The sequence below is a fragment of the Euwallacea fornicatus genome, chromosome 24 (genome assembly GCF_040115645.1).
Source record: "Euwallacea fornicatus isolate EFF26 chromosome 24, ASM4011564v1, whole genome shotgun sequence".
Classification (NCBI taxonomy): Eukaryota; Metazoa; Arthropoda; class Insecta; order Coleoptera; family Curculionidae; genus Euwallacea; species Euwallacea fornicatus.
In genome coordinates this window covers 2,426,629-2,453,248 of record NC_089564.1, presented here as the reverse complement: position 1 = coordinate 2,453,248, position 26,620 = coordinate 2,426,629, and the positions used below count along the sequence as shown (strand labels likewise).

At 33.7% G+C, this 26,620-nt stretch overlaps 4 protein-coding genes and 1 long non-coding RNA gene across 8 annotated transcripts; 2 read left to right on the top strand and 3 right to left on the bottom strand.

The window, feature by feature from the left end:
- The first annotated feature begins 4,019 nt into the window (after window positions 1-4,019).
- Window positions 4,020-5,010, top strand: LOC136346779 (uncharacterized). The gene has a single exon (XM_066296215.1). It carries the CDS (start codon window positions 4,038-4,040, stop codon window positions 4,497-4,499), a length of 462 nt encoding a protein of 153 aa, XP_066152312.1. The 5' UTR covers window positions 4,020-4,037; the 3' UTR covers window positions 4,500-5,010.
- Window positions 5,011-6,467: 1,457 nt separating this feature from the next.
- LOC136346665 (ejaculatory bulb-specific protein 3-like) lies at window positions 6,468-8,121 on the bottom strand (the record flags this gene model as incomplete). The annotated part of the gene is given in 3 exon segments (XM_066295990.1): window positions 6,468-6,849; window positions 7,957-8,062; window positions 8,065-8,121. Coding segments are annotated over 3 exon segments (327 nt in total), but the record flags the coding sequence as incomplete, so codon positions are not given.
- Window positions 8,122-13,690: 5,569 nt separating this feature from the next.
- LOC136346777 (uncharacterized) lies at window positions 13,691-16,353 on the bottom strand. 2 transcript variants are annotated; one of them, XM_066296208.1, is made up of 3 exons: window positions 16,277-16,353; window positions 15,893-16,215; window positions 13,691-13,907 (listed from the first exon to the last, which is right to left on the bottom strand). In XM_066296208.1, exons 2-3 carry the CDS (start codon window positions 16,187-16,189, stop codon window positions 13,701-13,703), a joined length of 504 nt encoding a protein of 167 aa, XP_066152305.1. In that variant the 5' UTR covers window positions 16,190-16,215; window positions 16,277-16,353; the 3' UTR covers window positions 13,691-13,700. The 2 variants fall into 2 exon arrangements, with proteins under 2 accessions (XP_066152305.1, XP_066152306.1); XM_066296209.1 differs by having other exon boundaries at window positions 15,893-16,201; window positions 16,277-16,341.
- A 3,039-nt stretch (window positions 16,354-19,392) lies between these two features.
- Window positions 19,393-22,250, top strand: LOC136346785 (ejaculatory bulb-specific protein 3-like). The gene is made up of 2 exons (XM_066296226.1): window positions 19,393-19,681; window positions 22,008-22,250. The coding sequence occupies exons 1-2, from the start codon at window positions 19,498-19,500 to the stop codon at window positions 22,187-22,189; spliced, it is 366 nt and encodes a 121-aa protein (XP_066152323.1). The 5' UTR covers window positions 19,393-19,497; the 3' UTR covers window positions 22,190-22,250.
- On the bottom strand, window positions 21,590-24,817 carry LOC136346791 (uncharacterized). 3 transcript variants are annotated; one of them, XR_010733359.1, is made up of 7 exons: window positions 24,712-24,817; window positions 23,716-24,653; window positions 23,410-23,620; window positions 23,207-23,328; window positions 23,045-23,148; window positions 22,807-22,914; window positions 21,590-22,562 (listed from the first exon to the last, which is right to left on the bottom strand). It is a non-coding gene; the product is annotated as an uncharacterized lncRNA (long non-coding RNA). The 3 variants fall into 3 exon arrangements; XR_010733358.1 differs by having other exon boundaries at window positions 23,410-23,805; window positions 24,566-24,653; window positions 24,712-24,815; XR_010733357.1 differs by having other exon boundaries at window positions 23,410-24,653; window positions 24,712-24,816.
- Window positions 24,818-26,620: the final 1,803 nt, after the last annotated feature.

Genomic DNA, 26,620 nt, shown 5'->3' with positions numbered 1-26,620 from the left:
TGAGGAAGAATAATGCGGTTTCAGTGGTTAAGGGCGGCTTTACCTTATCCCTTCTCGTTGAGCATCACGCGGGCGCCGCTTGTCCCCGACGCCAGGCGTCTTTTTGCAAGATGATTCCTTTGAATGGGATGAAATGAAATGCAGGTCGTTGCAGAATAACGCAAATGGACTTATGACGATACAAACGGTTACATAACTCACGATGCCCTACTTTAGGATACAGACGGATACGTAACTCATATTACTCAAATTTTTCTTTTTTTTTTTAATAAAAAATCTTTTAACGTTAACTTGTACATAATCAAAGTATTTTCTACCAAAAAAATTAAAAAAAAAAATCAGCTTTGGCGCTCCTTAGTAATCAGATAAATATCGTTTTTACTTGGTTCTTGGTTTATCGAAATCCGTTCATAAATCACCGAGTTGGAGCTTCCCCGTTTTCGTGAGACACCCTGTATTACGTGCTACTTGACGATCCGCATGTGTCAACGAAATCGATTGCGCAATTAATTTTTTAAACTTATAACTAACAGGAACTCGTCGATGAATAAAAAATGCGACAATAATAATTAATGTTTGTCCAAATTGCTTTGAACATTGAGTCACCTTTTTCTCTCGTGCATACCAGTATTTAAGTGAAACGAACGTGTTTTCACTTGCAGTCCGCGAAGGTGCGAACATGAAGAACTCAGTGATATTCTTTTTGTTAGCTTTGGCATCTGTATACTGCAGTGCTCTTCCTGATGACTCTTACACCACCAAATACGACAATGTGGACATCGATGAAATTTTGAAAAGTGATAGATTACTGAAAAATTACATGAACTGCTTGCTGGATAAGGGTCGCTGCACCCCAGATGCCCAAGAATTGAAAAGTGAGTAAATCATTTAGACTTTAGTCAGTTGACCGGCCCATTTGACCCCGAATAATAATTGATCAGTGTTTCTGATGTAAATCAATTAGGTACCAACGTAAATATTAGTTGTCTCAAACTCAATAACAAGACAATTAAACTTGTATTTTGCGACTAATTGTTAATTTAGGTACTTACTTACTTGAGGAGGGTACGTGTGCGATACCACCAAATTTTCAACAGTTGACTTTGGTGGAAATCTAAAAGAGAAAGATGTGTCCAGTTCTCAAGTTCCTGGCTTTGATTTGTGTGTGTTCTTCTGTTGCAAGGCCTCAATCGGGTTATACAACGAAATATGATAATGTTAACGTGGAAGATATTTTGCAGAGTGATCGATTGTTTAAGAATTACATGAATTGCTTACTAGATAAGGGAACTTGCACCCCTCTGGGAAAGGAGCTTAAAGGTATGAGAAAATGCCGAATGCATTAGAAAAATTAAAACGAGCGTTCCCGTATAACTCCCTGGGTATTAAACCTTTAGCTCTTATTTTAAAACTTTTAAATTCTACTCATGGATATACGCTTTTTCCACGATACGTAATTGGAAAGTTACTCATAATTTCTTGGCAAAAGAATGGAACAATATTGAAACGATCTTTGCTGTATTTGGGTTGAGACAATCGAATGAGAATCATATGATAAGTCTACGGCGCTGTCCTTATCTCCTGGACTATATTTTCAGGTCGAGAAGTTGGTGATACCTTGGAAGAAGTGCTAGTAGAAAGATAAAAGGAAAAAAAAAATTATTATTGCTAATTCATATTTTCAGATAATCTTCCCGATGGACTCGAAAATGGATGCAGCAAATGTAGTCCCAAACAAAAAGAAGTAGGGAGGAAGGTCCTAAAGTTCCTCATTGAGCAGAAGAGGCCCTATTTCGACCAACTGGAGGCCAAGTACGACCCAAGCGGCAAATACAAGGCTCGCTATGATGCTGACCTTAAGAAAGAGGGAATTCAGTTGTAATGTACTTAAAACTTATTCATCTCAGTAGAGACCAAATCATAACTGGGTCTCATTTTATGAGTAATGTTAAATCGAAATAGGCACTATTGTATTTAAATTAGAAAAGTTTAAGCGGGTGTTATTTTACAATTGAAAATTTCGAGTGAAAATAAAAGATTATTACCGGTATTTTGTGTAATGAGTTCCTTTGTTGTTACTAAAATGGTCAATGGTGAAAAATACGCGAGCAAATTTTCTGAGAATTGATCTTCTGAATTTGTTATCAAGGCCAATAAACTAATATCCTGTAGATATATGCAAAATCATGTCATTTTTTTCAAGAAAAACATTGATGGATATCAACGTAAAATTTCACAATTTATAAATATATTGAAAAAAGGATTTTTGCCATTTTTTGTGAACTCTAAAATGAAAAACTTATGCTATGTGTCTCATGCTAAGAAATACCAGTCTGAACACTTTCAGGAAGAAATGCACTATTTCAGATAAGGACCAAGCACTAAATCGAACTAAAGCTCGCTTGAAATCAAGTGGAGGTCTTTATGGTGAAGAATTAATGTATTTTGATGTAGCTGTCGTTGGGCTAAACATATAATTCGGTGAGTTCCTCGGGGTTTTCAAAGAAATAAATTTAAACTTTCTTTGAAATAATTAAAAAGGGGGCTCGAGAGGGGGCTTTCCCTTGGTTGATAGTTAAATCAAGTTTCTACTTTTCTTGCGTCAAATCTTCCTCAAAAGCGTAATTCTTTCAAATTTGCAATTCCAAAAAAAATTATTATTTTTTTGTTATTTTGAAGTTCATGGAAATTACTTTGTACGTATGATTTCCTAATTTTTTTTGTCTTGAACTGCACCAATATAAAAGCTGGAAAATTTCTGGTTGCCTTAAAAATTGCATTTGAGTTTGGGTAACTTTGAAGTCCATTGAAATGGTTCGATTTATAAAATTTTCAGCTTTCCTAGCCTGGAAGTCTTCCAGAAAAATATTGAAAGAATTACGCACTCGTTGGCAGATTTCTTATCAAAAATTGTGTGATTTATTCTGAATTCATAAATAAAAAAAAAATTACGCACTATAGAATGAAAAAAGTAACTTTTGTATATAAAAGACAAATTTAACACACGATACTCATTAGTATAATTTGTTCTAGAATACCCTGTATTTACAGAGAAATTGAATGTTAAAGTCTATGCGGAGAGGTTTTGGAATAAATTCACATAAAATTCACTGACTTGCAATGAAATAATTAACTCACTTAAATTGTTTTCACATTTATCTTGAAATTGTTAGGCTATTTATTTAATTACAGAACTTTTAATTTAAGGGGAAATCGGATGTTTCCACTGTTTTACACCATTAACAACCACTTACTTATTCCATCGTCAAAAAATAAATTAAATATTTATATGCATACTACACTACTTATACAGGGTGAGTCTTAAGTAATGGGACACAGAGCAACGATGGATTTATGACATCAAAATAATGCAATATAGCTAAATTTATGTTATACCAAAAGTTGATAATAACTGAGATACAGGGTGCCAAAGTTGAAAAATGAAATCAAATTTTCTTTAATATCTCTGGAACAATTCGGGCTAATTTCACGAAATTTCTTATATAGGGGTTTTTGAAGATGATCAATTCAAATTTATCGACGATTTCGGTGTATCTTCTAGAGGGCGCCACAATCGACAATTAGGAGTCATTTAAACCATTTAAACTTTTTTGTGCCACGGCGTATGTCATTTTGTCCTCATAAAATTTGTTCCCCTACCTTTTCTAGTTAAAAAAGTTATACCTCATTGGTGTCGCTAGGAGCGACGGTTTTCGAGAAATTCAATGAAATAACTTAAATTCCCATTTTTTCTACTTGTTGACATGTAACAACAAAATTTTTTTGTATTGTTAAAAAAGCACAAAGATTATATGAAAACAATTTAATACCGTAGTTGGTCTTTTATTGATATATTTATTTAAGCTCCAAACGAATATTTTAACAATAACTAAAAAAATTACGACGTTATTTTATCTTAGTAGTCTATGATATAACAAATGAATGATAACATATGTCAAACTAATATTCAGTTTTACTGCATTGTGTTTGTAAAGTAAAAAAGTTTAAAGTTTAAATAAATTTACAATTTAATTAAAATGCCGAGACATAATAATTATTCTAATGTTGAAATGAGAGATATGGTGTGTGTATACGCTCAAGAAAATTATAACGGGCGTCAAGCTTGTCAACGTTATTTCGAAATGTACCCAAATCGCCAACAACCAAATTTTAAAACGTTTAAAAGAATTTACGATCGATTGGGTGAGATCGGTTCATTTCAACATAAAAAAAACACCGTTGGACGCCCGAAAATTATTACACCAGAGCAAGAAGAAGAAATTCTAGAAGGCGTTGTTGATAACCCAGAAATAAGTACAAGGCGTATGGCAGTACGTGCAGGAGTAAGTCAAAAATCAGTAGTGCGAATTTTTCATAAAGAGAAACTGTACCCGTACCATTTTACGCCGGTGCAAAATTTATGTGAAGTCGATCTTCAAGCGAGATTGCAATTTTGTACCTTCTTTCGGATGTGCCAGAATGAAGATCCACTGTTTTAAAATAAGGTCCTCTTTACGGATGAGGCAACTTTTACCCGTCGAGGTATAATTAACCACCGTAACAAACATGCATGGGACACAGAAAACCCTCACCTAACTACTGAACGCCACTTTCAGCACGAATTTAAAATAAATGTTTGGTGCGGGATTATTGACAACTAATTCGTAGGACCCTATGTATTACCACCCAAATTGAATGGTCCTCTGTACTTAGAGTTCCTCCAAAATGAACTAGGGAACCTTCTTGATGATGTGCCTCTGAATTTAAGGCAAGTAATGTTTTTTATGCAAGATGGCGCACCCGCACATTTTTCCCGTCCAGTAAGGGATTTCTTAAGTACACGTTTTGCCAATCGTTGTATAGGACGTGGATTTGAAATACCCTGGCCCCCACGAAGTCCCGACTTCAATCCTATGGACTTTTGTGTATGGGGTTACATGAAATCTTCCGTTTACCAAAATACAATAAATACACCTGAAAAATTATTAAACAAAATTCAAAATGCAGCTACATTATTTCGAAATGAACAATTGCTATTTAAAATATAAAGGTCGTTTTGTAAAAGAATTGCAAAATGTATCCAAGTAAATGGTGGACACGTCGAACATTTATTGTCACAGGAAGATATGTTTAATTTCTAATTTTTTTAGTTATTGTTAAAATATTCGTTTGGAGCTTAAATAAATATATCAATAAAAGACCAACTACGGTATTAAATTGTTTTCATATAATCTTTGTGCTTTTTTAACAATACAAAAAAATTTTGTTGTTACATGTCAACAAGTAGAAAAAATGGGAATTTAAGTTATTTCATTGAATTTCTCGAAAACCGTCGCTCCTAGCGACACCAATGAGGTATAACTTTTTTAACTAGAAAAGGTAGGGGAACAAATTTTATGAGGACAAAATGACATACGCCGTGGCACAAAAAAGTTTAAATGGTTTAAATGACTCCTAATTGTCGATTGTGGCGCCCTCTAGAAGATACACCGAAATCGTCGATAAATTTGAATTGATCATCTTCAAAAACCCCTATATAAGAAATTTCGTGAAATTAGCCCGAATTGTTCCAGAGATATTAAAGAAAATTTGATTTCATTTTTCAACTTTGGCACCCTGTATCTCAGTTATTATCAACTTTTGGTATAACATAAATTTAGCTATATTGCATTATTTTGATGTCATAAATCCATCGTTGCTCTGTGTCCCATTACTTAAGACTCACCCTGTATATTGAAAACTAATTCAAAATTATGTATGATTTTTTGAAGATATTTATCGTATTTTCGTCAGAAAATAATTGTGTTAATTTATTCCGGTATCATCCAGGTAAAATACCATTTTTTGTCATATCATTTTAAATAAACTAGAAACTTAATACAATACGAATATTAAATGAGATAGGAAAATTCCCGGATAAAAGTTCGAAATTTTGGAATTAACATATTTTCAATCCATTCTCAGTCGCTATGCATAGATTTACTGAAACAACTTGTAACTTCCTTAGAAATTTAAAAATTTACCTATAAAGTAGATTTTGATTCTGAATTTGAACTTAAACTAATTTTTTCGTCTCGAATTTTAAATTTTTGTTTAAGAAGATTATATGGCTTTAAACTCGAATGTAAGGAAGTTTCCAGAACTGGAAGAATACCCTTGTGATTTTTGCACAAAAAGTTCTGAAATTAATAAAATTTATGTATGTAGTTTACAGAAAAACAGATAATTAATATAAATGCCACTTTTACCAATCCTTTGATTCCTAGAAGAGAAAATAGCTGGTCAGAACCACCAATGTTTAAATGTTAAAATATAAATAGTTTTTTATGTGCATTATGCATCTCATACCTCTCTAATTGAGATGTTTAATTTTCGCAAAAATAGTAAACAATATTGCAAAGTAGTTTTCTAAAATTCACATTAATCAATCAGTCAAACGTCATCAAACAAGTATACAAAAAATGATGAGGCAGAATCAGACTTTTTTTTATTATAACTCTGTTTAATAGCCATAAATATTTTAAGGTATACACAATAAAATGCTGATTTGTTAAAATAAATCTGAAGAACAAGATATCCAAAATATCAAATACAAGATGCATATGCGATAGAGGGAATACAATAATCCTACTCACAATCTTATAAGGAATTACGAAAAGCCCAAGTTCCCGTTTTTAGCTGTATCTTAATACTTCTGGTAGTACTTTCCCTCTGGATCGTATTTCTTTTCCAATTCCTTCCAATAATTTTTTTTATTTTCAATAAGGAAATTCACCACTTTCCTAACACCTTCCTTCTGTTTCGCAGAACACTTGGAACAATCTGTTCCAAAGGCGTCAGGTAAATTTTCTAAAAAAATGTCATCTATGGAAAATTCAGTTGCAAAATTCTTTTTGAAACCTACTGAAACTGTAATTAAGTTTCTTTTACGAATAGCAGGGGCGCAATTCTGTAATTTGAGAAAAAGAACGTTCTCCAGCGAACGATGTGAGGATAAACCTCGTGGACAGAACCTCCTAAAGGTCCTCGAGGTTGGTTTTTTACAACATGAATTTATGTATTTAAAATGGTCGGAAAACTTTGTCCTTCTCAATTAATTCAGATTTAATCATAAGCTTCAGTATTCCAGTGCTCGTTCTTAAAAAGTTTTAAAATCTAAACAATTCTGATTGAAAATTTCTTAAATGCTGACAATTTCAGCTTTCAAAATGCCATAATTTTTTCCGTCTTCAAACGATTTTTGACTATTTCAAAGAACATACTGTATACTTTTTGATATTTTAAGTATTGGCGGTCCCAGCGTTACCACATTCATAAATTACTTAATTAGTAAACCGGCTGAGAAACATGTTTTGATCAAAATATCGAGAATTTAAATAAACGACCAATTATAAATTGCCAAAAATACTCAAAAATTACTATCAAATTAGTTAATATATGGATTTTTGTAAAGCTGTTTTTGCATTCTTATTGATGTTTCATAAAAGGCAATGTATTCTTGAGCACTATTATGGCAATTTTCAGAGTTACCTTACGCGTTAATAATAATAAATTAGCCTGTTTTATTAAATACAAGAAGATAAGCGATTGGTAAATAATCAATAATGTATTTGAAACGTCATTTTAATTTATGGAAATCAATGTTGAAAGAACCTTAAGCTTCTGCAGAATCGGCGAGAATTACCTAATTTAAGCCCGCAAAGATGCCAGAATCGGTGAATTGGATTAAAAATGTCCAGGACAACAAGGACTTGTTAGTTACTAACCAAAACGCATGAAACGTATAAATCCTTGAAGATATCGGAGTGTAGACAATTGATTTCTAGATGTTTTGTAAAATCTATTAGGTAGTTGTAATAAAACCTAACTTCGGATCCTTCGATTTTGAACACCAACAGCCACCATGACATCTTCTACTTCCCATTTCTTTATGTTAACATAAAAAAATGCACTCACTTTTCAGCTCTATAGCATCTGGAGAACAATTTTCTTTGTCCAATAAACAATTTATATAATTGGAAAGCAACCTATCACTGTGTGAGATCTGGTCGACATCCACATTATATCATATTTCGACGTATACTGATCTGGTATAGGAGAACCAACCACCGAAAGAACCAAAATACGATAAAATTAGCAGCTTCATTGCTCTTAATATTAGAGTATATGCGATATTAGTACTCTGTAATGTACTAATTAAAAATCGCATACAACCTTTGTATTTATATTTGGTGATAGACTTTTCCATGTGGCATTACTTTCGATGATTGTTCCATAATTATTTAATAGCTTGTGGTACGAGCTGATGGACACTGATTATTATGTATCCAAACCGTATGTAGATCATAATGTCGTTTTTTTTAACCCGGTGAAGATTATGGAGTTCAGTTACATAATTGGTCTCTTACCGGGCTGTAGCAAAGGTTTTTTGTTCAATTAAGACTAATAGAATCGTCGTGTTTTCGAGTAAGCTTTAAGTCATATAATTTAGATTAATTACTGAAAAAAGTTTGTAGTATATACTGAATTATTCACTTCAGTAAAAATCCTGCCACGTGTAACCTCCCTACTGAAATGAGAAAAAAGTTGATGGACGTATCACTAATGGACAACGAATTTCGGAATCTGACACACAAATGAAATTCAGAATTTTCTATTATAAACAACTAGCTTTGTGTTAAAATGAACACTTTTGATTCACCTTGCATATACAGGGTATCCCTGGGAATAACGTCCACTCTATATATATTTTCCGTTCTTTTTTAAAGAAAAAAAGGAAAAACATGTTAACTTTTACTGTTACCAGGCCTACCGGTATGAAATGAGCGCTATTTCGTGAAAATAAAACACCAATTTTAACAAGGAAAAAAAAAATTATTCAAAATATTGACCATTGCTATCTACACATTTTGACCATCTTTCTGGCAATTTACGGATACCACGCCAATAGAAATGTGCCTCTTTGGCATCAAACCAATTAGACACCCAATTTTCTACTTCTTCGTAGGAATCGAAGTGCTGCTCAGCCAATGCGTGTCCCATCGATGAAAACAAATGGTAGTCCGAAGGAGCCAAGTCTGGTGAATACGGCGGATGGGGTAGCAACTCCCAGCCAAGTGTTTCGATGGTATCCTGAACCGGTGTTGCTTCGTGTGCAGGTGCGTTGTCATGCAGCAAAATTACCTTCCCGTGTCTTTTGGGCCGTTCTGATCGTTTTTCGATCAATGCATTGTTTAAATTAATCAATTGTTGTCGATAGCGAAGAGTATTAATGGTTTCACCAGGTTTTAAAAGCTCGTGGCACACCACACCTTTCTGATCCCACCACACACACAGCATTGCCTTTTTGCCGAATCGATCAGGTTTTGCAGTCGATATTGATGGTTGTCCCGAATCAACCAATGATTTTTTCCGTTTAGGATTTTGAAAATCAATCCATTTTTCATCTCCAGTAACAATTCGATGCAAAACTGATTTTCTTTCGTGCCTTTGAAGCAAAATTTCACAGGTGTTTTTTCGGTTCTCCATCTGTCTTTCATTCCATTGATGCGGCACCCATTTTCCACACTTTTGGATCTTTCCCATAGCTTTTAAACGATCAGAAATTGTTCCTTGTGCAACATTTAACACTTCTGCCATTTGCTTTTGACTTAAAGTGTCATCTTCATCCAATATCGATTGCAGTTCGGTGTCTTCCAACTTGTTTGGTGGTCTGCCACGTTCTTCATTTTGCACATCAAAATTGTTATTTCTGAATCGTTGAAGCCATCTTTTGCATGTTGCTTCTGATAAAGCATAATCACCGTATGCCTCGACAAGCATTCGATGCGACTCTGCAGCACTTTTCTTCAAATGAAAGTAAAAAATTTATGCTTTCCGCAAATCATCATTTTGTGGTACAAAATCCGACATTTTTGGTACAACGAAATAACATATTGTTATTTATTCAAGGACTTGATTTGTACTAAATGTGTTTGTCAGTTTGCATACCAACCAAGCAAACAAAAAAAAAGGTTTGTTTACAACAAATGCCCTATATCCAGACATTTATATACTGACGCTCACTTCATACCGGTATACCTGGTATTTGGTTTTTCTTTAATTTCTACAACACGGATGTAAAAAAATAAAAAGTAACAACTTTACCATGCAGGGAATAAAATTACCGTTTGAACAAAGTATAGCACAACTCTTCTTTCACTTTAAAAATTTCGAAGGGTGGTTGAGCTAACGATACTTCGACAGCAACGTAATATATAAAAAAACTTTGAAAAAGTCTCCATGTGTGGGCTCAATAATTCACCCAATTTAGGAAAAATATTTTAGGGTCCTTCCCATTCCCTAAATATTCAGTCAAAAATTCGAAATTGGATCCCTTTTCCCTTCAAGCACTATATTTTCATTTCATTTCATCAACGATGAAATCTAAGATTTCAAACTAAAATTTCTAATTCGATTTGTCCAATTGTATCGCTCTTTTATGTCTTTACATAAAAGAATTCAGTTTTAAAATTTTTGATGTCTATGGATCATGCCTTGATAGGGAGGTAGTGGATGATTTGCTTGGGCAACGAGTGGTTCGAAACTGAATACGTATTATATGATGGATTGGATTTGGTTCAGATTATATAAAAGGTTCATAAACATGGTAAAGTCCATTAGATAAATGCTCTAATTGCATATTATACTGTGAAGGTTGTAAAATACTTCATTAAAACCTCAAAGTCGTGTTTAAATCCTGAATTAAGCTGCGCTGGAAGATTTAAGACATGAGGATCATAAGCAGGTCTCCTATGTATATTTGCGATAATCTTCCTTAGATTGACCATAAATTAAGTCGGGAACACGAAAAGAAAACGCGTCTTGAATCACAATATCAACGAAGAAGTTTCATTTAGTGTTCATTTCCATAGCAACCATGAATAAACCAACCTGATGATGATGATATTGTAATCTATTAAGTTACTAGATGGGTAATAGCAAGCCACATACGTGCTATTATTAACTTGAATTAAGTTACTTGTTTCACAATTAAGGTTTTTTTTAAAGAATTTAAATAAAATTTTATTGTTTTAGAAGAAATAACATAAAACTGATCAGACTTGCAGCATAACTGCTTAATAGAATATTATAAGAAGAATGATGATCTTAATTAATCTAGGAGTGGTTTTATACAGCTATCATATCAATGGGTTTTTAATAAGGTAGAATATAGAATCCAATGGTTTATATTGACAATGTAATTAGATAAGCTAATGTGGGCTACATGACTCATGGTATGTAATATATCCTAAGATACATTATTTGACGAATTGACTACCTTTACTTATCGAATAAACGAAAGAGGTACTTGAGTTCCATTATTTAATTCAATTTTTAATATACAGGGTGTCCCACAAGTGTTTCATTATATTTCAGTGGGTAATAGTACATTGAAAAATAATATGACTCCCTATATAAACCATATTCCAATAATTCCTCATTAAGAAGATACAGGGTGTTAAACTTTACTTAAAAAATCTAACTTTTATTGATATATTCAAAACCGTTTGAGATATGTAAGTGAAATTTGGCATGTTTTGAGAGTTAATGTAGACGCATTTATTTATACAAAAGGGCTATTTTTCGTTTCACCAGTGACGTGCGTACGGACACCTCTCAGCACATTTTTAAAGAAAAACGTGCGCCACTGCTTTTTATCAAAATAAAAATTATTTTTAGAAGTTTAATTTCATTTAGAAGAGAAATGCTCACTTGACTCTTTTTCGTCCGACGTATCGTTTGCCAGTAAAAAATTGAATACCGTCTATATACACGATATTCTCTAAATGATTTTAATAATATTAAGTTTGTTTTAAATATTATTTATTTGCTATAACATTATAGAAATTCTTCAAATTGGTGGCCATTTTGTTCAATACATAATTGAGCTCGCCTGTTCATTGATACTCTGATACGTTGAAATATTCCAGGTGTGTTTTTTTTTTAAGTAAAGTTTAACACCCTGTATCTTCTTAATGAAGCATTATTGGAATATGGTTTATATAGGGAGTCATATTATTTTTCAATGTACTATTACCCACTGAAATATAATGAAACACTTGTGGGACACCCTGTATATTAAGTATTGTATATACAGGGTGTCCAAGCGAACATTGAATATAGGAGATTAACATGGGAAATTGGTTTTTATTTTTTTGCACCTGTACGGATTATCCAATTGAAAATTTTTTATATGGAGGTCATAGTATGCAAGACCGGCTATCTTTCAGTATTTTTTTTCAGTCTTCTAGTTACAGCCGTTTTGGCTCAAAACGCCTCCAAAATTCAAAAATTTGAATGTCCCGCGTAACCGTTCGGCGCCATGATTGGTCAGAATTAATGTCAAAACACAATGTCGCCAACAACGTAAGCGTAAACACCCCATTTCAAATTAATTTTCCCTTTTTGCTGATTTCTAACTTATTTAAGAATTAATTCAGGGAAAAATCAATGGAAAACCTGAGGATAATTATTATGTGGTCTGCTTTGATGTCCCTACGGTAAATACGCAAGTTTTGTTTTGAATTAAATTTAAAATTGCCCGCTAAGATTCTGTCTAGTAAGTGAGATAAAAGGTTAGGTTATGTCTTTGTGTTATCATTATGGGGTAATAAGAAACTTGCGTATTTACCGTAGGGAAGATGTGAAGATCATGTGAAAGATAGCCGGTCTTGCATACTATGACCTCCATATAAAAATTTTTCAATTGGATAATCCGTACAGGCGCAAAAAAATAAAAACCAATTTCCCATGTTAATCTCCTATATTCAATGTTCGCTTGGACACCCTGTATATATACAGGGCAAGTTGCAACGCACCCGACACAGGACAGGTACGTGTAGGGGATCTTAAAACATGATTTTTTATATGAAGTTTTTTCCTGATGTCTACGGTTGGTGAGATATGGGTTTCCAAAGGTGAATAAAAAAATTGAAAAAAATCTTTATTTCAGAAAGTGCTTAACCAAGAATTACCATATTTGGGAAATATTTTCACTTTATTGACGTTTTTATTCGTTGAAAATTTGAAGTGGCTGAAAACTTAGTAAGGGGTGGTTTAGGAGTGGGTCACCCTTAAAATGATATGGATTTTTTTAACCCTAACCAAATTAAAAACTAAGCTTTATCAATATGATAATAAATTTAATTTCATATCTCTTTGTACTTTCGTACATTTTTCGAGAAGTCATTCGTTATTGAGAAAATTTTTTTTTAACGAAATTACGTTCCTTAAAGACTGTAAGGCCGTGCTCCAACTGTTCTTCAACTGTTATATATATCATATTGGTAAACCTTAGTTTTTAATTTGATTAGGGTTAAAAAAATTCATATAATTTTAAGAGTGACCCACTCCTAAACCACCCTTACTAAGTTTTCAGCCACTTTAAATTTTCAGCAAATAAAGACGTCAATAAAGCAAAAATACTTCTCAAATATAGTGATTCTTGGTTAAGCCTTTCCTGAAATAAAGAATTAATTTTTTTTTGTCACTTTGAAAAACCGATATCTCAATCACCGTAGGCATCAGAAAAAACCTTCGTATAAAAAATCGACATATTTTAAAGTTCCCTACACACCCTTATTCTGTGTCGGTTGCGTTGCGAATCACCCTGTATATGTATTATATATAAATAGAATAATACAAGGAATTTCAATATGTTAGTTCTTTGGTTCAACTTTGTAGGTTAAATGCATTTCCTTTAGTGTTACTTTGGAAATATCTGGCATTTTAAGCGAAGAGCTGGTGGTTGCCTGTCGTTCATTCCTTTCTTCCTTTTTTTTATCAAATTTTACTTTAGACAATGATGGACCATGTTCTTGTTGAGATGATGAAGGATTAATGGTATTGTTTTGTAGATCGCCATCCTATAATCAGAATCATTCAAGCAATTTCATACAAGGTGGCACAGGAAAAAGTGTCGACCCCTAAATATCTTTTGGATTCTTTATTAAAAAAATTGCGTTGAAACAGGTCAGTTTTGATAAGGACAGAGACATCATTTGGTGTATAAATTGTTTTCGAAATGTCTTCGAAACCACCCCTATCGAATCTACCCCTATATGAAATTATCAAATTGACAGAGGGATTGTGTTATAGCTCGTTTAAAAGGTTATTTTATTCTCTACATAGTCAAGTTTTTATATTTTATTTTTGTACATCGGCTTTCGCGAAAGTAGACAAAAATTAAATAACCTCATTTTAACCATGAACGTTATTGTAATAAATGCTGAAAGTGTATAGTTGGTCTCAAAACGTCCCGACTTCCCAAATTCAATTAGACTGATTCTATCCAAAATAAAAAATACGAAGTGGACCACTCAATGAGAGGTGATGAAGTTCAAATTGCGGTTCTGAGACATGTTCATGTGGACAACAAAATGTCTCTATGAAAGATTCCGGCATTTCAAAAAGTAATGCTCATAGAATTTAAAAAAGTAAAATTCTATCCGTATGTAATAAAACTGCAATAATTAAATAAGGATGATTTAGAGGTCGATTAAGATTCTGAGAACCCTTTGATAACATGTTACATTTAAACAAACATTTGTTGTATAATTTAAAATTTTCTGATGAACACTCATTCTATTAAAATGATGAAATTTGCAGACATAACTAACGTTTTTGGAGTGACGTCAATCTTCATTTATTCCGGAAGATCCATACTCAGCAACCTGAAAAATTGGACGTTCGGGCTGGAATTTTGGGTATTAACACCATTGGACCATTTTTCATCCCTGGACACTCAAAGAGATGAAAACTATCTACAATTTCTACAACACGCCGTATATCCCAGGATACTTGAAATACTTGAACAACATTCCCGCCTCTTCCGACAAGAATTAGTTTTTCAAAAGGACAGAGCGCCTCGACATTACATTGCTGCTGTCCGACAATTTCTAGATGAAGAATTCCCTGGAAGATCGATTGATAGAAGAAATCTAGTGTTGTGACCTGCGAGATTCCTTAGTCCTAGTCCCTAGGATTTCCTCTTATGAAGACATTTAAAAACCAAAATCTATGACACCCAATCTGATTCCTCCCAAGGAGTCACTTGTCCGAATTGTCGAAGAGTGCAGATCAACAACAGAAGAAGTGTTAGATAATGTCGACGGCGATTTAAGGATCAGCTGCGATGGAGGTTGCTTTCAAAATTTATTACGATAAAATAAATGAAGTATTGATAAAAATGGTTAAGATCAAGTTATTTCATTTTTGTTTTATTCCTACAAGAACGACGTATATGAATAATACGTAATACAAAAATAAAATCTTGACCAGGTAGAGAATAAAATTACCGTTTAAACGAGGTTTAACAGAACCCCTCTTCCAATTTTCAATTTTCAAAAAGGTGGTTTCCAGAGGTAGAGGGATGACATTTCGACAACTACTTTTTCACTAAATCACACCCCCTCCCTATCAAAGCGTTTTTTTTTTAACAAACAGCAGAAAAGATATTTAAAGTGGACACTTTCCCCTGAGACATCCTCTATATGTATAAAGGTTTTAAATACATTCGACATTTGGAATCGGCAGTTTCGAGACAGTTTTCATAAGTAAAAATTTTAATTTCTAGTTCTACGATCAATTACCAAAAAATGTTAAATTGTAAACTATTTAAAATTAATATTATAAATAAATTTACGATTATAACATTTGTTTTTCTACTATAACTATTGCATTTGGATGCCAGGTACCTACTCATATCTTCCATTATCATTAATAAAAACAGATAATAGAGCGATTAGATACAGATACTTACATGATTTAATGCTTAACGTATACTTTTGCATATTTCCAAAATTAAGTTATTTCTTTAATATATTTTCAAAAATACAATTTTTATACGTACCGATGATACATTATTGGCCGTTCCCAAAAACTCATGAAGCGAATCAAAAGTCCAATGCTTCTTTGTATTAGCAGGTTTCTGCAAATCCTTTTCATAGGTTTTAATAAGGTAATTTAGTTTAGTTTCCACACGATCATATTTAATTCCAATTTGTTTGCATAAAATTTGTTTCGCTGCTTTCTGCTTACTGCTATTTCTATAATCTGCATGGTTTTCATCACATAGCACTGGTTGTTCTTTCAAAAAGTGAATCAAATTTTCGGTCTCTTTTTTTTTCCATTTTCCAGTTTTTGACATTTTCTATTAAGTCTGCAATAAAGGTGCTGTAATATCGTGAATGAGATTTGAACGATTTATTAGTATTTAAACTATTTTATTACTTACTGAGTCCTGTAATGGTGGTCGTGCGATCAAAAGGTTTTAGAAGTGTTACTTACTCAGAAATTGATTATTTATACATTATTGATATATAATCATTAAATATCTAATCTAATCTGTGAAATTGCTAAACTAATATTTAAATAGAAAGTACTATTTGGAGCTCGACTTCTAGTTCGTTTTAGAAATAGAGCTGCATGTCTGAGATAAATTCAAATCTTTATTTGTTTTCATCTGCCCAAATGAAAAACTAATAAATAATGATGATAATAAAAGTTAATATGTTCTTTAAAAATTGATAAGTTCCTGGTTTTTTAGGGTGACTGATTTTCAAAAAAACTGCAACACCAAGAAGAACACATCGCACACGTTTGAAATTCTGGCATTACGTTGGGTCGGGTAATAGATAAAAACGATCAAAATATCAAAAGAAAATTATCGTGAATAAGTGAAAAAATTTAATAATAGGGGCTACCACAGGGTTCGCCGCTCTCACCACTGCTCTACAATATATACTGCCACGACATATACAACTGTGATCTACAGGACAAGGAATATATAGACAAAACATCATACATTTTGCAATACGCGGACGACACAGCGCTGATTGCACACGACAAAACTACTAAGAAAGCCGTGGAAAAGCTTCAGACGTTGACGAACAGAACCATGACATGGTTTTACAAATGGAGACTAACGCCAAACGACACGAAAAATCAACTTCTACTTTCAAATCACCACATCAAAGACAGCTCACCAACAATAATGACAGGCGGACACATGACTAAACCAAGGAACGACGTGAAGTATTTGGGAATAACAATAGACGATAAACTAAAATTTACGAAACACGTACGAAATATTTGACTAGAAATCATAAAAAGGGCAAAACACTTCCGAACACTGACATACAAAGACAAAGGAATTAGTATGGAAACCGCCATAAAAATATACAAAACCATATGCAGACCACTATTGGACTACGGGCACGTACTGAGGGCAAATGCAACAGAAAAAACAAGCAAACACATACAGACTACAGAACAGATTGCACTAAGACTAATCACAAAACTAAGACACCCCGAAAACCCGTTACACAACCCACCCAACCAATTACTGTATAAACGCACAAACATGATAAGAATAACAGAAACACTACGACAACTACAGAACAGATGGAAAAAGAACACCAACAACTCGACTATACTGAGCCCACTTTGCTTAACGAGACAGACAAGACAATCCCACCTCCTTTTCCCTTCGAGCACCCTTTGGGAGCACTTCCAGATGTAATGTGATGGTAGTTAGTCACCAAAAAATTACTATTGTATCACAGGCAGAAAGACCTATCAGGTCGATAGCCTATTTCTGAGGAAATAAAGACTGTTTATATATATATTTAATAATATTTTAATAATAAGTGGTATCTCCTCTTAAATTAATACATTCCTGTAAGCGACGTGGCATGCTTAAAATTAAATTGTCAATATCTTCCTGCGGTATTGTATCCCAGGCAATCTGCACCTGCTCGCGGAGTTCATCTATGGTCTCTGGAGAGCGAGCTAAACGTTGAAGTCTCCGACCCATTATATCCCATACATGCTCTATTGGGGACAAATCTGGAGACCAAGCTGGCCAAGGCAAAGTATCCAAATTTTCAGCTTCCAAATACCTCAAAGTATCGTTGGCTACATGTGGTCGCGCATTATCCTGTTGAAATGTGCTTCCAGGATGGTCGTGCATGTATGGTACAAGAACCGGTTCTAAGACGCTATTAATGTACCTCTGAGCATTTAATCTATCATAAATGAAAACAAGAGGAGACCGACTACCATACTGGATGGCACCCCAAACCATGACACCTAGTGTTAAACCAGAATGACGCCTTTCCAAAAAGTCCAAATTCAATCGCTCTCCTCTGCGCCTTCTAACACGTAACCGTCCATCAGATCGCCATAAACAAAATCGGCTCTCATCACTGAACACGATTCTTCTCCACTCATCCACCCATTGCACAACAAATAGCCATTAATATTTATTGTTAACAAGATGGTGCACCACCCCATTGCGCTTTAGCTGTGCGAGAATGTCTTGGTGAGATTTTACCTGGGAGATGGATCGGTATATCGCGGCGCAACAGAATGGCCGCTACAATGTCTAGATCTTACGCCTCTCGATTTGTTTTGCAAGGTCATTGAAAAGGTGCCGTTGACAAAAATCAGCCATATAATTTAGATTATCTACGTTTTACAATTCAAGCAAAATTATAATTAATAATAGGAGCAACACCGAATAATTGCATAAAAGAGTTCGAGGAACGAGCGATTTCCAAATTGTTGCTGGAGCCCAGTTCGAGCATTTATTGCGTGAACTTCAATTTTTGTTTTGCACAACAGCGAGTTTCTTTGTTTTAAATCTAATAATTTGGTTTTTTAATGAAACTATGGATCCAGTTTTAGTTCTGAGCATACCGTCGTATCGCTCATCAATCACATCTGATACGTTATCCTCCAACGGGCACTTTTCCACTTGAAAATAAAAACTTAGTAAAGGTAGCTGAAAAATTTGGACATAAAAAATAATAATCCAAATGTATTTTTTTTTAAATAAAATTATACGCATTAAAGCTTTTTTTTAATATCGGGTTTATGAAAGTTACAAACGTGTTGCAGTGCTTTTCACAGGCACTGTATGATGGTCATGAAATCAATTGCACGAGAGCATTACTAACAATAAATTCCAACAACCATGGGAAAGTGTCTCATCGTTATAACTCACGTGCATTGTCTATATGTTTTGCACAATTCGTTCAAATAAATTTAAGCAAAAATCTGGTTTTTATAGTCAGCATAGGTCTTTGCATATGATGTTTTTGTACGCGCCAAGAATTTCAGATTACAAAACGCATATCCCTTCTATATTGATTTCGAATAACCATTTAGCGACCAAACAAAACTATGCCAATTAAGATCTTAGTATTCCTATCATTAATTGATTCTTAATGGCTGTTGGTTAAACGACTCCCAAGAAACATAAAATTACGAAAATTCCACTTGTCCTTTGTAGGAGTGGAACAAACAAGAAGTCCTCTAACACGTTCCGTCCTTTTTCAGTCACTTGTAAACCCATATAAGATATAAGACCATGTAAATGTGTATTCATTTCTCACAAAGGTGTAAAACGAATGGATTTTATTTGAAAATCTTTAACGTGGTTAAATCGAAAATATGAAAAATCTAATTGTTGCCGTACTTGCTGTTCAAATTACATTTTGCTTGTGTCAGAAGTATACTTCGAGGTACGATAATTTGAATTTAGATCAAATTCTTTCCAACAAACGTGTATTGGATAATTATGTCAAGTGCGTCTTAGATGAAGGTCCGTGCACAGCTGAAGGACGAGAGCTAAAAGGTAAGAAATATTCAATTCGACCGTGAATCAAAAGGGACCATTCCCTGATTATCGAATCTATAGGAGCTACAGTTGTCAACAATGGAGACAGAAACAACGAAATTTTAGATTAACATGGCAAATTGAACTTCACTGATTTAGAAATGGAAAGATCTGGAAATCGAAGATCGATATAATTTTCGAGTCGATAAATACACAATGTACTTACAGGCGTAAGCATTTTTTAAATACTTTCTGTCAATGAACAAGTTGTAATCTCTAAACCTCTTTGAAATTTTTTCGATCTACTCTCCGAAATCTGAGATCGAATTCAAAATCAAATATTTCGGTGCCCTTTGAAGATTTGACGTTTCCAAAGATTTCCCGCCATGGCTGGCTATGAACGGCCGCTATTGGAAGATTGCTATCAATAATACAGGGTGTTAAGTTAAATTTTGCCACATTTCCAAATTCGCATTCTTGCCCCATGGTCAGGAAAACGCATTTTCTTTGTTTCGATAACATGTCGTGAACAGAGTATCTTTAGGATATTTTGAGTATTTTTTTTCGATATCTCTAATAGCAACGGAATTCTGAGTGATTTCCTGAATTTAGACTACTTCTTACCTCGCAATTCCTCAGTATCCTATAAGTGGTGATAATTTCTTGATTTTCCCTTTTGTCCCGAGACAAAAGGTATCAAGTTTAACAAAATATACACAGGGTAAGTTAAAGTTAAGGTAGTAGTGGATGAGTTTTATTTTATTTTATAACCGCCTCTGTTATACGGGGTGTCTCAGAATACGTGGAAAATCTTTCGGATTCATACATCAAAACAATATGACAAGGTCCTATGAACTTTTTTTCTGCTGACTCCGCCTATGACGATGCAAGCTCCTAAAGCACGGCTCTGAAAATCAGTTTCCCCTGAATAAGTTTTAAAGTGCTTAGTGTAATTAAATATTTTTTCTAGTATGATGGATATTATATGATATTCCTTAAAATTATACCATTTAAACACATTTGAGTTGTTTGGTTTGCCAGGAACGGACCAGCTTTAATACAAAAATAATCATTTTTCTACACCGTGTATCAATGAAGGCATCACAATAACTTCTTAAGATGGACTCTATTTTAGGCTAAAAAAAGTGATTCTTGCTCTTTTTCGGAAAAAATAAATCGTTTTCAAGAAAAAACAATTTTACCAAATATGAAAGCATCAACTCTTGATACCTTCATTTTCTACGGGATGTGCTCGCAACGATAAATAGATTCGCTGATTTCCCACGGGTTCACACCGGTAATGACAACAATGAGACAACACAAACATCAATTGGTCGAAAGCTCGTTTGGCGGTAGCCAAATCAAATTTTAGTATTTCCTCAAAAATTGTTCTAGTTATAGAAAGGGCATATTTTATAACTGGTACAAAACGATATTTCCCATTCATGACGCAGTGCACAACTTAGGCATCATAGTTTCACATAACTTACCTGTTCGTTTCTAGGAATATTGTATGCTGCAATTCAGCATTTTAATGTCTTTGAAGCTTAAGACATTTATCCAATATTAGATCTGAAGATGGGAACGGAATATTAATGCATTGCAGGGATTTCTCGGTCATTTCAAAACAAACAAATACTAGAATAAGTGATACCATAATTTCATGATTAGTAGAAATACCACTCATAAAATGAATTATTTCCTTATACGTTGTTTAACCATCCAACAAACCGACAAGTCCCAATGGTAAAAATTTGTATAAACAAGAAGCTTGATGGCCTTTGCACCGTTGTTAGTTGGTCATGGTTATGCGGTATAGCAGATACATATTTTTTGCTTAATTAAACCAGTTAAACGACTTGCTTTTACGTGCTTTAAATTAAGGAGAACACTATTGTTTATAGGAAAATTCTAGCTGAATAAAACGATTTTTAAGGCCAATATATTAATACGCTGTCAACATCAAACTAGTTTCTATTAAAACCAGAAATCTGAAGAATATCTAAAGTTCATTTCAACATTTCCATGGATATTTACAGGAAAAAGTAGGACGAACTCTACATTTTCCATTTTCGCCTTGCAGAAATGACAATTTTAGATCGAAATTTTCATCCATTCCTTTAATTTATTTTTTGGTACATTCGTGTGGTTTTCAAAGTATTCATTGCTTTGAAAATAATTTTTCGAAAATGCAAAGTTGAAAAACATAAAAATGGATTTTACCTTAAATTGCCATTGTTTTGTCCATCACAAAGGAAATTTCTGTAAATACTAAATAGATATTATTATAATAATTTATTTTTTATACATATAGGTTTTAAATATTAGTTTGTTGTCTTTTTAGTCCATATTCCTGAAGCTATCCAAACGAACTGCGTGAAATGTACAGAATCCCAGAAGAACTTTGTGAGACGAGGAGCCAAACACCTTATAAAGAACAATCCCAAACAGTGGATGAGGATTGCTAGGAAATACGACCCTCAAGGGCAATATGCCAAACAATTTAACCAGTTTTTGGGCAACTAACTTTGTTAATGATTTTTTTAATTGAAAAGGCTTATTAAAATATGATTTTATTTAAAAAAAAGTATTTTAATCATTTCAAGGTAAAGTATACAAAAACAATCGCCTTTTTTCGTCTTTATTACTAGTGAAGGAAAGGGGATCAGTTTTTCTACGTATGCAAAAGGACTAGTCACCTCTTGATTTCATAATGCTCGACTTGATGAAGAGCTCTTTATTCATTCATTAAAGTTATGCAAATCTAAAATCTTGATAGTAACGATGCAAATAAAGTTATCTTTTCCTTTTCCCTACTTTTGGTCTCTTCTCACTTCTTCAAAGGCTTTAGTCAAAACTTCACTCATCCAAGACTCATTATTAGTTGCTCCCACTTTTCCTGGAAACACAAAAAACGAGCTTGCAATCTGGAGTTTAAAGTCATTAGCGGACTTTAAATGTTTAATTTAACAACCTCCTAACAAAGGTCGAATTCTTGCTCTTGTTTCTTAAAATCTGTCTTCGAGGCCACTTTAGAGGCTTCAGTGTTCTTAACTAATTACATATTTTTTCTGATCTTTTAATTATGTAATTATATAATATTATAATGGATTATCTAGTGTAGTTAAATAATTTAAAATTACTTAGTCCAAAATGCATTCCTTTTGTTCACTTTATATTATAGGAAACACTCCTACGAAGATCTATGCCTGACAATTGATGGAATCCGTCTCTCCTCAATACATTAAAACCTGCAGAATACAGGTATTATTTATGAATGTAATCAAATTTTAAGACGTGAGTCTTTGAGTGATTCTGAGATGAAAAGTTTTTGTTAGATTTAAAATAAATACAAGTTGTGGGCATTAATGGGTTAATTACCAGATAATTAGACTAGCCGAATTGCCAGGACGATGCATTCCAGGGAAATTCCTAATTAAAGTGCCGCCTCGGTCAGTTTCCTAGTAGGAATGAGACTTATTTCCCTGGAAAATTTGCAATAACTTAACTGTAATCTGAAGTGATTATTTTAACAATTCGTACGGTTTCAGGGGGAGATTTGGGTTTATCACAACTTCGCATCTGTGTATTGTCCATCCTCTACCCACATTTTCTTATGGGTTTCCTCATAAATTTCCCCCTTGTACGCAGCGTGGTAACTTTAACTGAAATAAATTTGGTATTTACATAGCATTTGATTTTTAGCAAAACTGCTTAAACATGTCAATTTTTATTTGATCACATACAGTTTTTGGTAGTATTCTGCTGCTACGAATTTCACCCGCTTAGCTATGGTGGCAGTTACCCTTAAAAGTTTAAATGGAAAGGAGGCTCAAGTAACACATCATCATAAAGATCTTTTCAACGTGACTTCATCTAACATACGGACGCTGTGTATCATTAAAGGATCCCTCAAACCTTTACTTGGGTTGACGTGGCCACCCCGGGTAGTTAAGCCTGAAAATTACCACAAGGCGTAGTCATTTAAAGAGAGGGAGCTGTTTTTGTCCCAAGAGAGTGAATATTTGCATCTCCAATCCACGAAACCTTACCCACTTGGTGAGAATAAATTTCCTCCTCCATCACTTTGTGATAATAATTCTGTGTTGGTCCAGTTTTAGATGAGTCTTCAGCAGACCTGTCTGCATATTATATAGAAAATTTTATCACATCTCCTTACATAAAATGATATACATAAGTATGATCCCGAATGTTTCAACAAAGTGATCCCTTGTACAAGCTTGATAGACAATCTCATGTATTATAGGATCTCGGGAAAGACTGTTACAGCCTTTAAAAACATTTTGGACTGATACTATTACCTTCCTAAGGTAATAATGAATATTTCATTTATCGATGAAATACTTCTGATTCAAATATTTTCCAGAATTCCAACACAAGTCCTTACAATCATATTCAGACCGAATTTCAACCTTTATACAGGGTGTTAGAGAAGTAACTTTCATGAATTTAATTAATGATTAAGAACGTCATGTTGAACAAAAGAGTTCGTCCAAAGAGTGCATTTGTGCCATCAGAGAAGCAACGGCCAATTACCAGATGTGTTATTTCATACTTAATTCCCAAATGCCAGTGTTCTAAATTAATAAAAATTTAAGTATTTTGGTGCAGAAAAAAGTGTTTTATTTAAAAATCAAATCTTACTCTTTTATTGTAACACCCCTTATATCCAAAGTTGCTACGATTAACAGACTACGATTCTGGACATTTTCCAACTTTTCAAAACTCAAAATTTTGCCCAAGGCTTGTTAGTAGTAATTCAATTGTTTGAGACTAACCCCTCTCAAGGCTTTTAAGGATATTTGTTTAACGATCAGTTTTCCAAAAGATGTCAAAAAAATAGGGATAATTTAGAAATTTTAAAAAGAAATTAAAACTTACCTTTTGACAGAAAATAAGAATCGTTTTCCCTCCAATTCAAGCCTTTGGTTTACCATCATTGCGATGGAAAATGGTGGATTGTAAATACCTAATGAAGTTGTAACATGAAAAAAAACATATCTATTACCTAAGTACGTACAACGTACCAATTAAGTATCCAAAGCGTTTTGCGTAAATCTAAATTAGCTACATTAGAGGTCATTCATGAGCTTCGTGTTAACTGTAAATGTTGATTTGATCCACATCACGAACTCATAAAATCAGATTAACCTCGTGATTATTTATCAGCAATAACCTGGGTCGCTTGAGTACGTAACGCAGATAGAGAATATAATTAAATCCAGAGCTTGATCTGCTGGTGGATTTGTTTTTTTAACATGAAGGTCAAATAGATAACAATATTATGACTAAATGTATAATTGTAATGCTAGAGGCGATAAATATAAAATAAATGAAAAGCATGTATTTGATTTCGAGATTTGTTCACCAGAAACTGTTGATCACGGGGTCCTGAGATGATCAGTTAAACAAGGTGCCTCCGAACATAGTGCCATGAACTCGACTACTCTTTCCAAGTCCCAAAATATAACGAAAACTTCATCTAAACATATATATACAAAAGTGCGTAGTTTTTGATATACGGAATGTCCATTTTATGACCTCAACCGTGGGGATCTCGGTTATTTGAAGAAATACGAGGTCGATGAAATTAGGGCAAAGTTGCGCATTTTCGAGCTTTGTAAGATGCAGCTTGAAGAATTATAAAATTTCGATTACTTCCGGAAATATCCGGGAAAATACGAAATATCGAAAAAAGGTTTTTATTTTTTTCTCGACTCATTGGAAGAGATAATTGAAGATAGCTAGCACTTTTCGTAATCGCTTTTTCTCCTCGACACCAAGACAGTGTTAAATTAGGAATCCGACGTTTCGATTTTCCGGAACCATCATCAACTTTATTTTTTCTTACGGGCGCCACCTTGGATTTTCACATTTTTGGATTCAGCTTTTTTTCCGATTACGATGATTTATCGTATATTAAGATTCGGAATTGCCGTTTAATAGAAGCATCACAAATCCTGTTTTTGCAAAAAGTGCTTTGGAAATAACAAACATACTTTTGTTCTAATAATTTTTAATATAATTTGATTTTAATAAGAGATGCTCAAAGGTTTCGCCATCCATTTCCAAGCACGGCCGCATACGTCTTTTTAGTTTGTGCTTTGATCTTAAAACATCTCGTCTTCTTATTTTGGTCCTCAAAGTGGTTATGATATTTCTTCGCAACTCATTAATATCAGTGGGTACAGATTTATAAACAAGGTCTTTCGTAGTTCCCCATAAATAAAAATCCAATGGAGAAAGATCCGGTGAGCGTGCCGGCCAATGTATGTTTCTCTCCATTATTTGAAATGAGCCTCTCTAGAAGTAGTTCCTGTAGATAATCCATTACTCTCCTAGCGTTATGTGCCGGAGCACCATCCTGCTGGAACCAAACGTTATTCAAGCAGTTGATGCAAATGTCTTCATCAATGTGGTCAGTAAAATAGGTTTTAAAAAAATGTAAATACCCATCTGCAGTCAAGTTTTCTTCGGAAATGTAAAGACCAATAATCCTATCACCAAATAGGCCAACCCAAACATTTAACCCGAAGCGGATTTGTGGTCGACAACCCTGATATTCTCGTGGATTTTCATTGGATCAGACAAGTTCATTATGTCGATTGAATACGCCTGAGTTAGTTAACTTGCACTTGTCAGAGAATATCACATTGGAGAGAAAATTGGGGATTTTGCAAAATGCTTCTGCCAAGTACTACCCCCCGTTCAGGATCTCCTGGATGCAATGTTTGTGATATGTGAATTTTAAAAGGGCGATATTTCTGTTTTCTTAAGATTCCATACTGCCAGATGAGATGTGTTAATCTCTTCTGCTATCATCCTTGCCGATGTAGAAGGATCATCTTTGATCTAATGAAAAATTCATTTCCGTGCCGTTTAATATTTTTTGGAAGGAGTTAACATTTTACTTACCGCCTGTCTGAAAACAGTTCA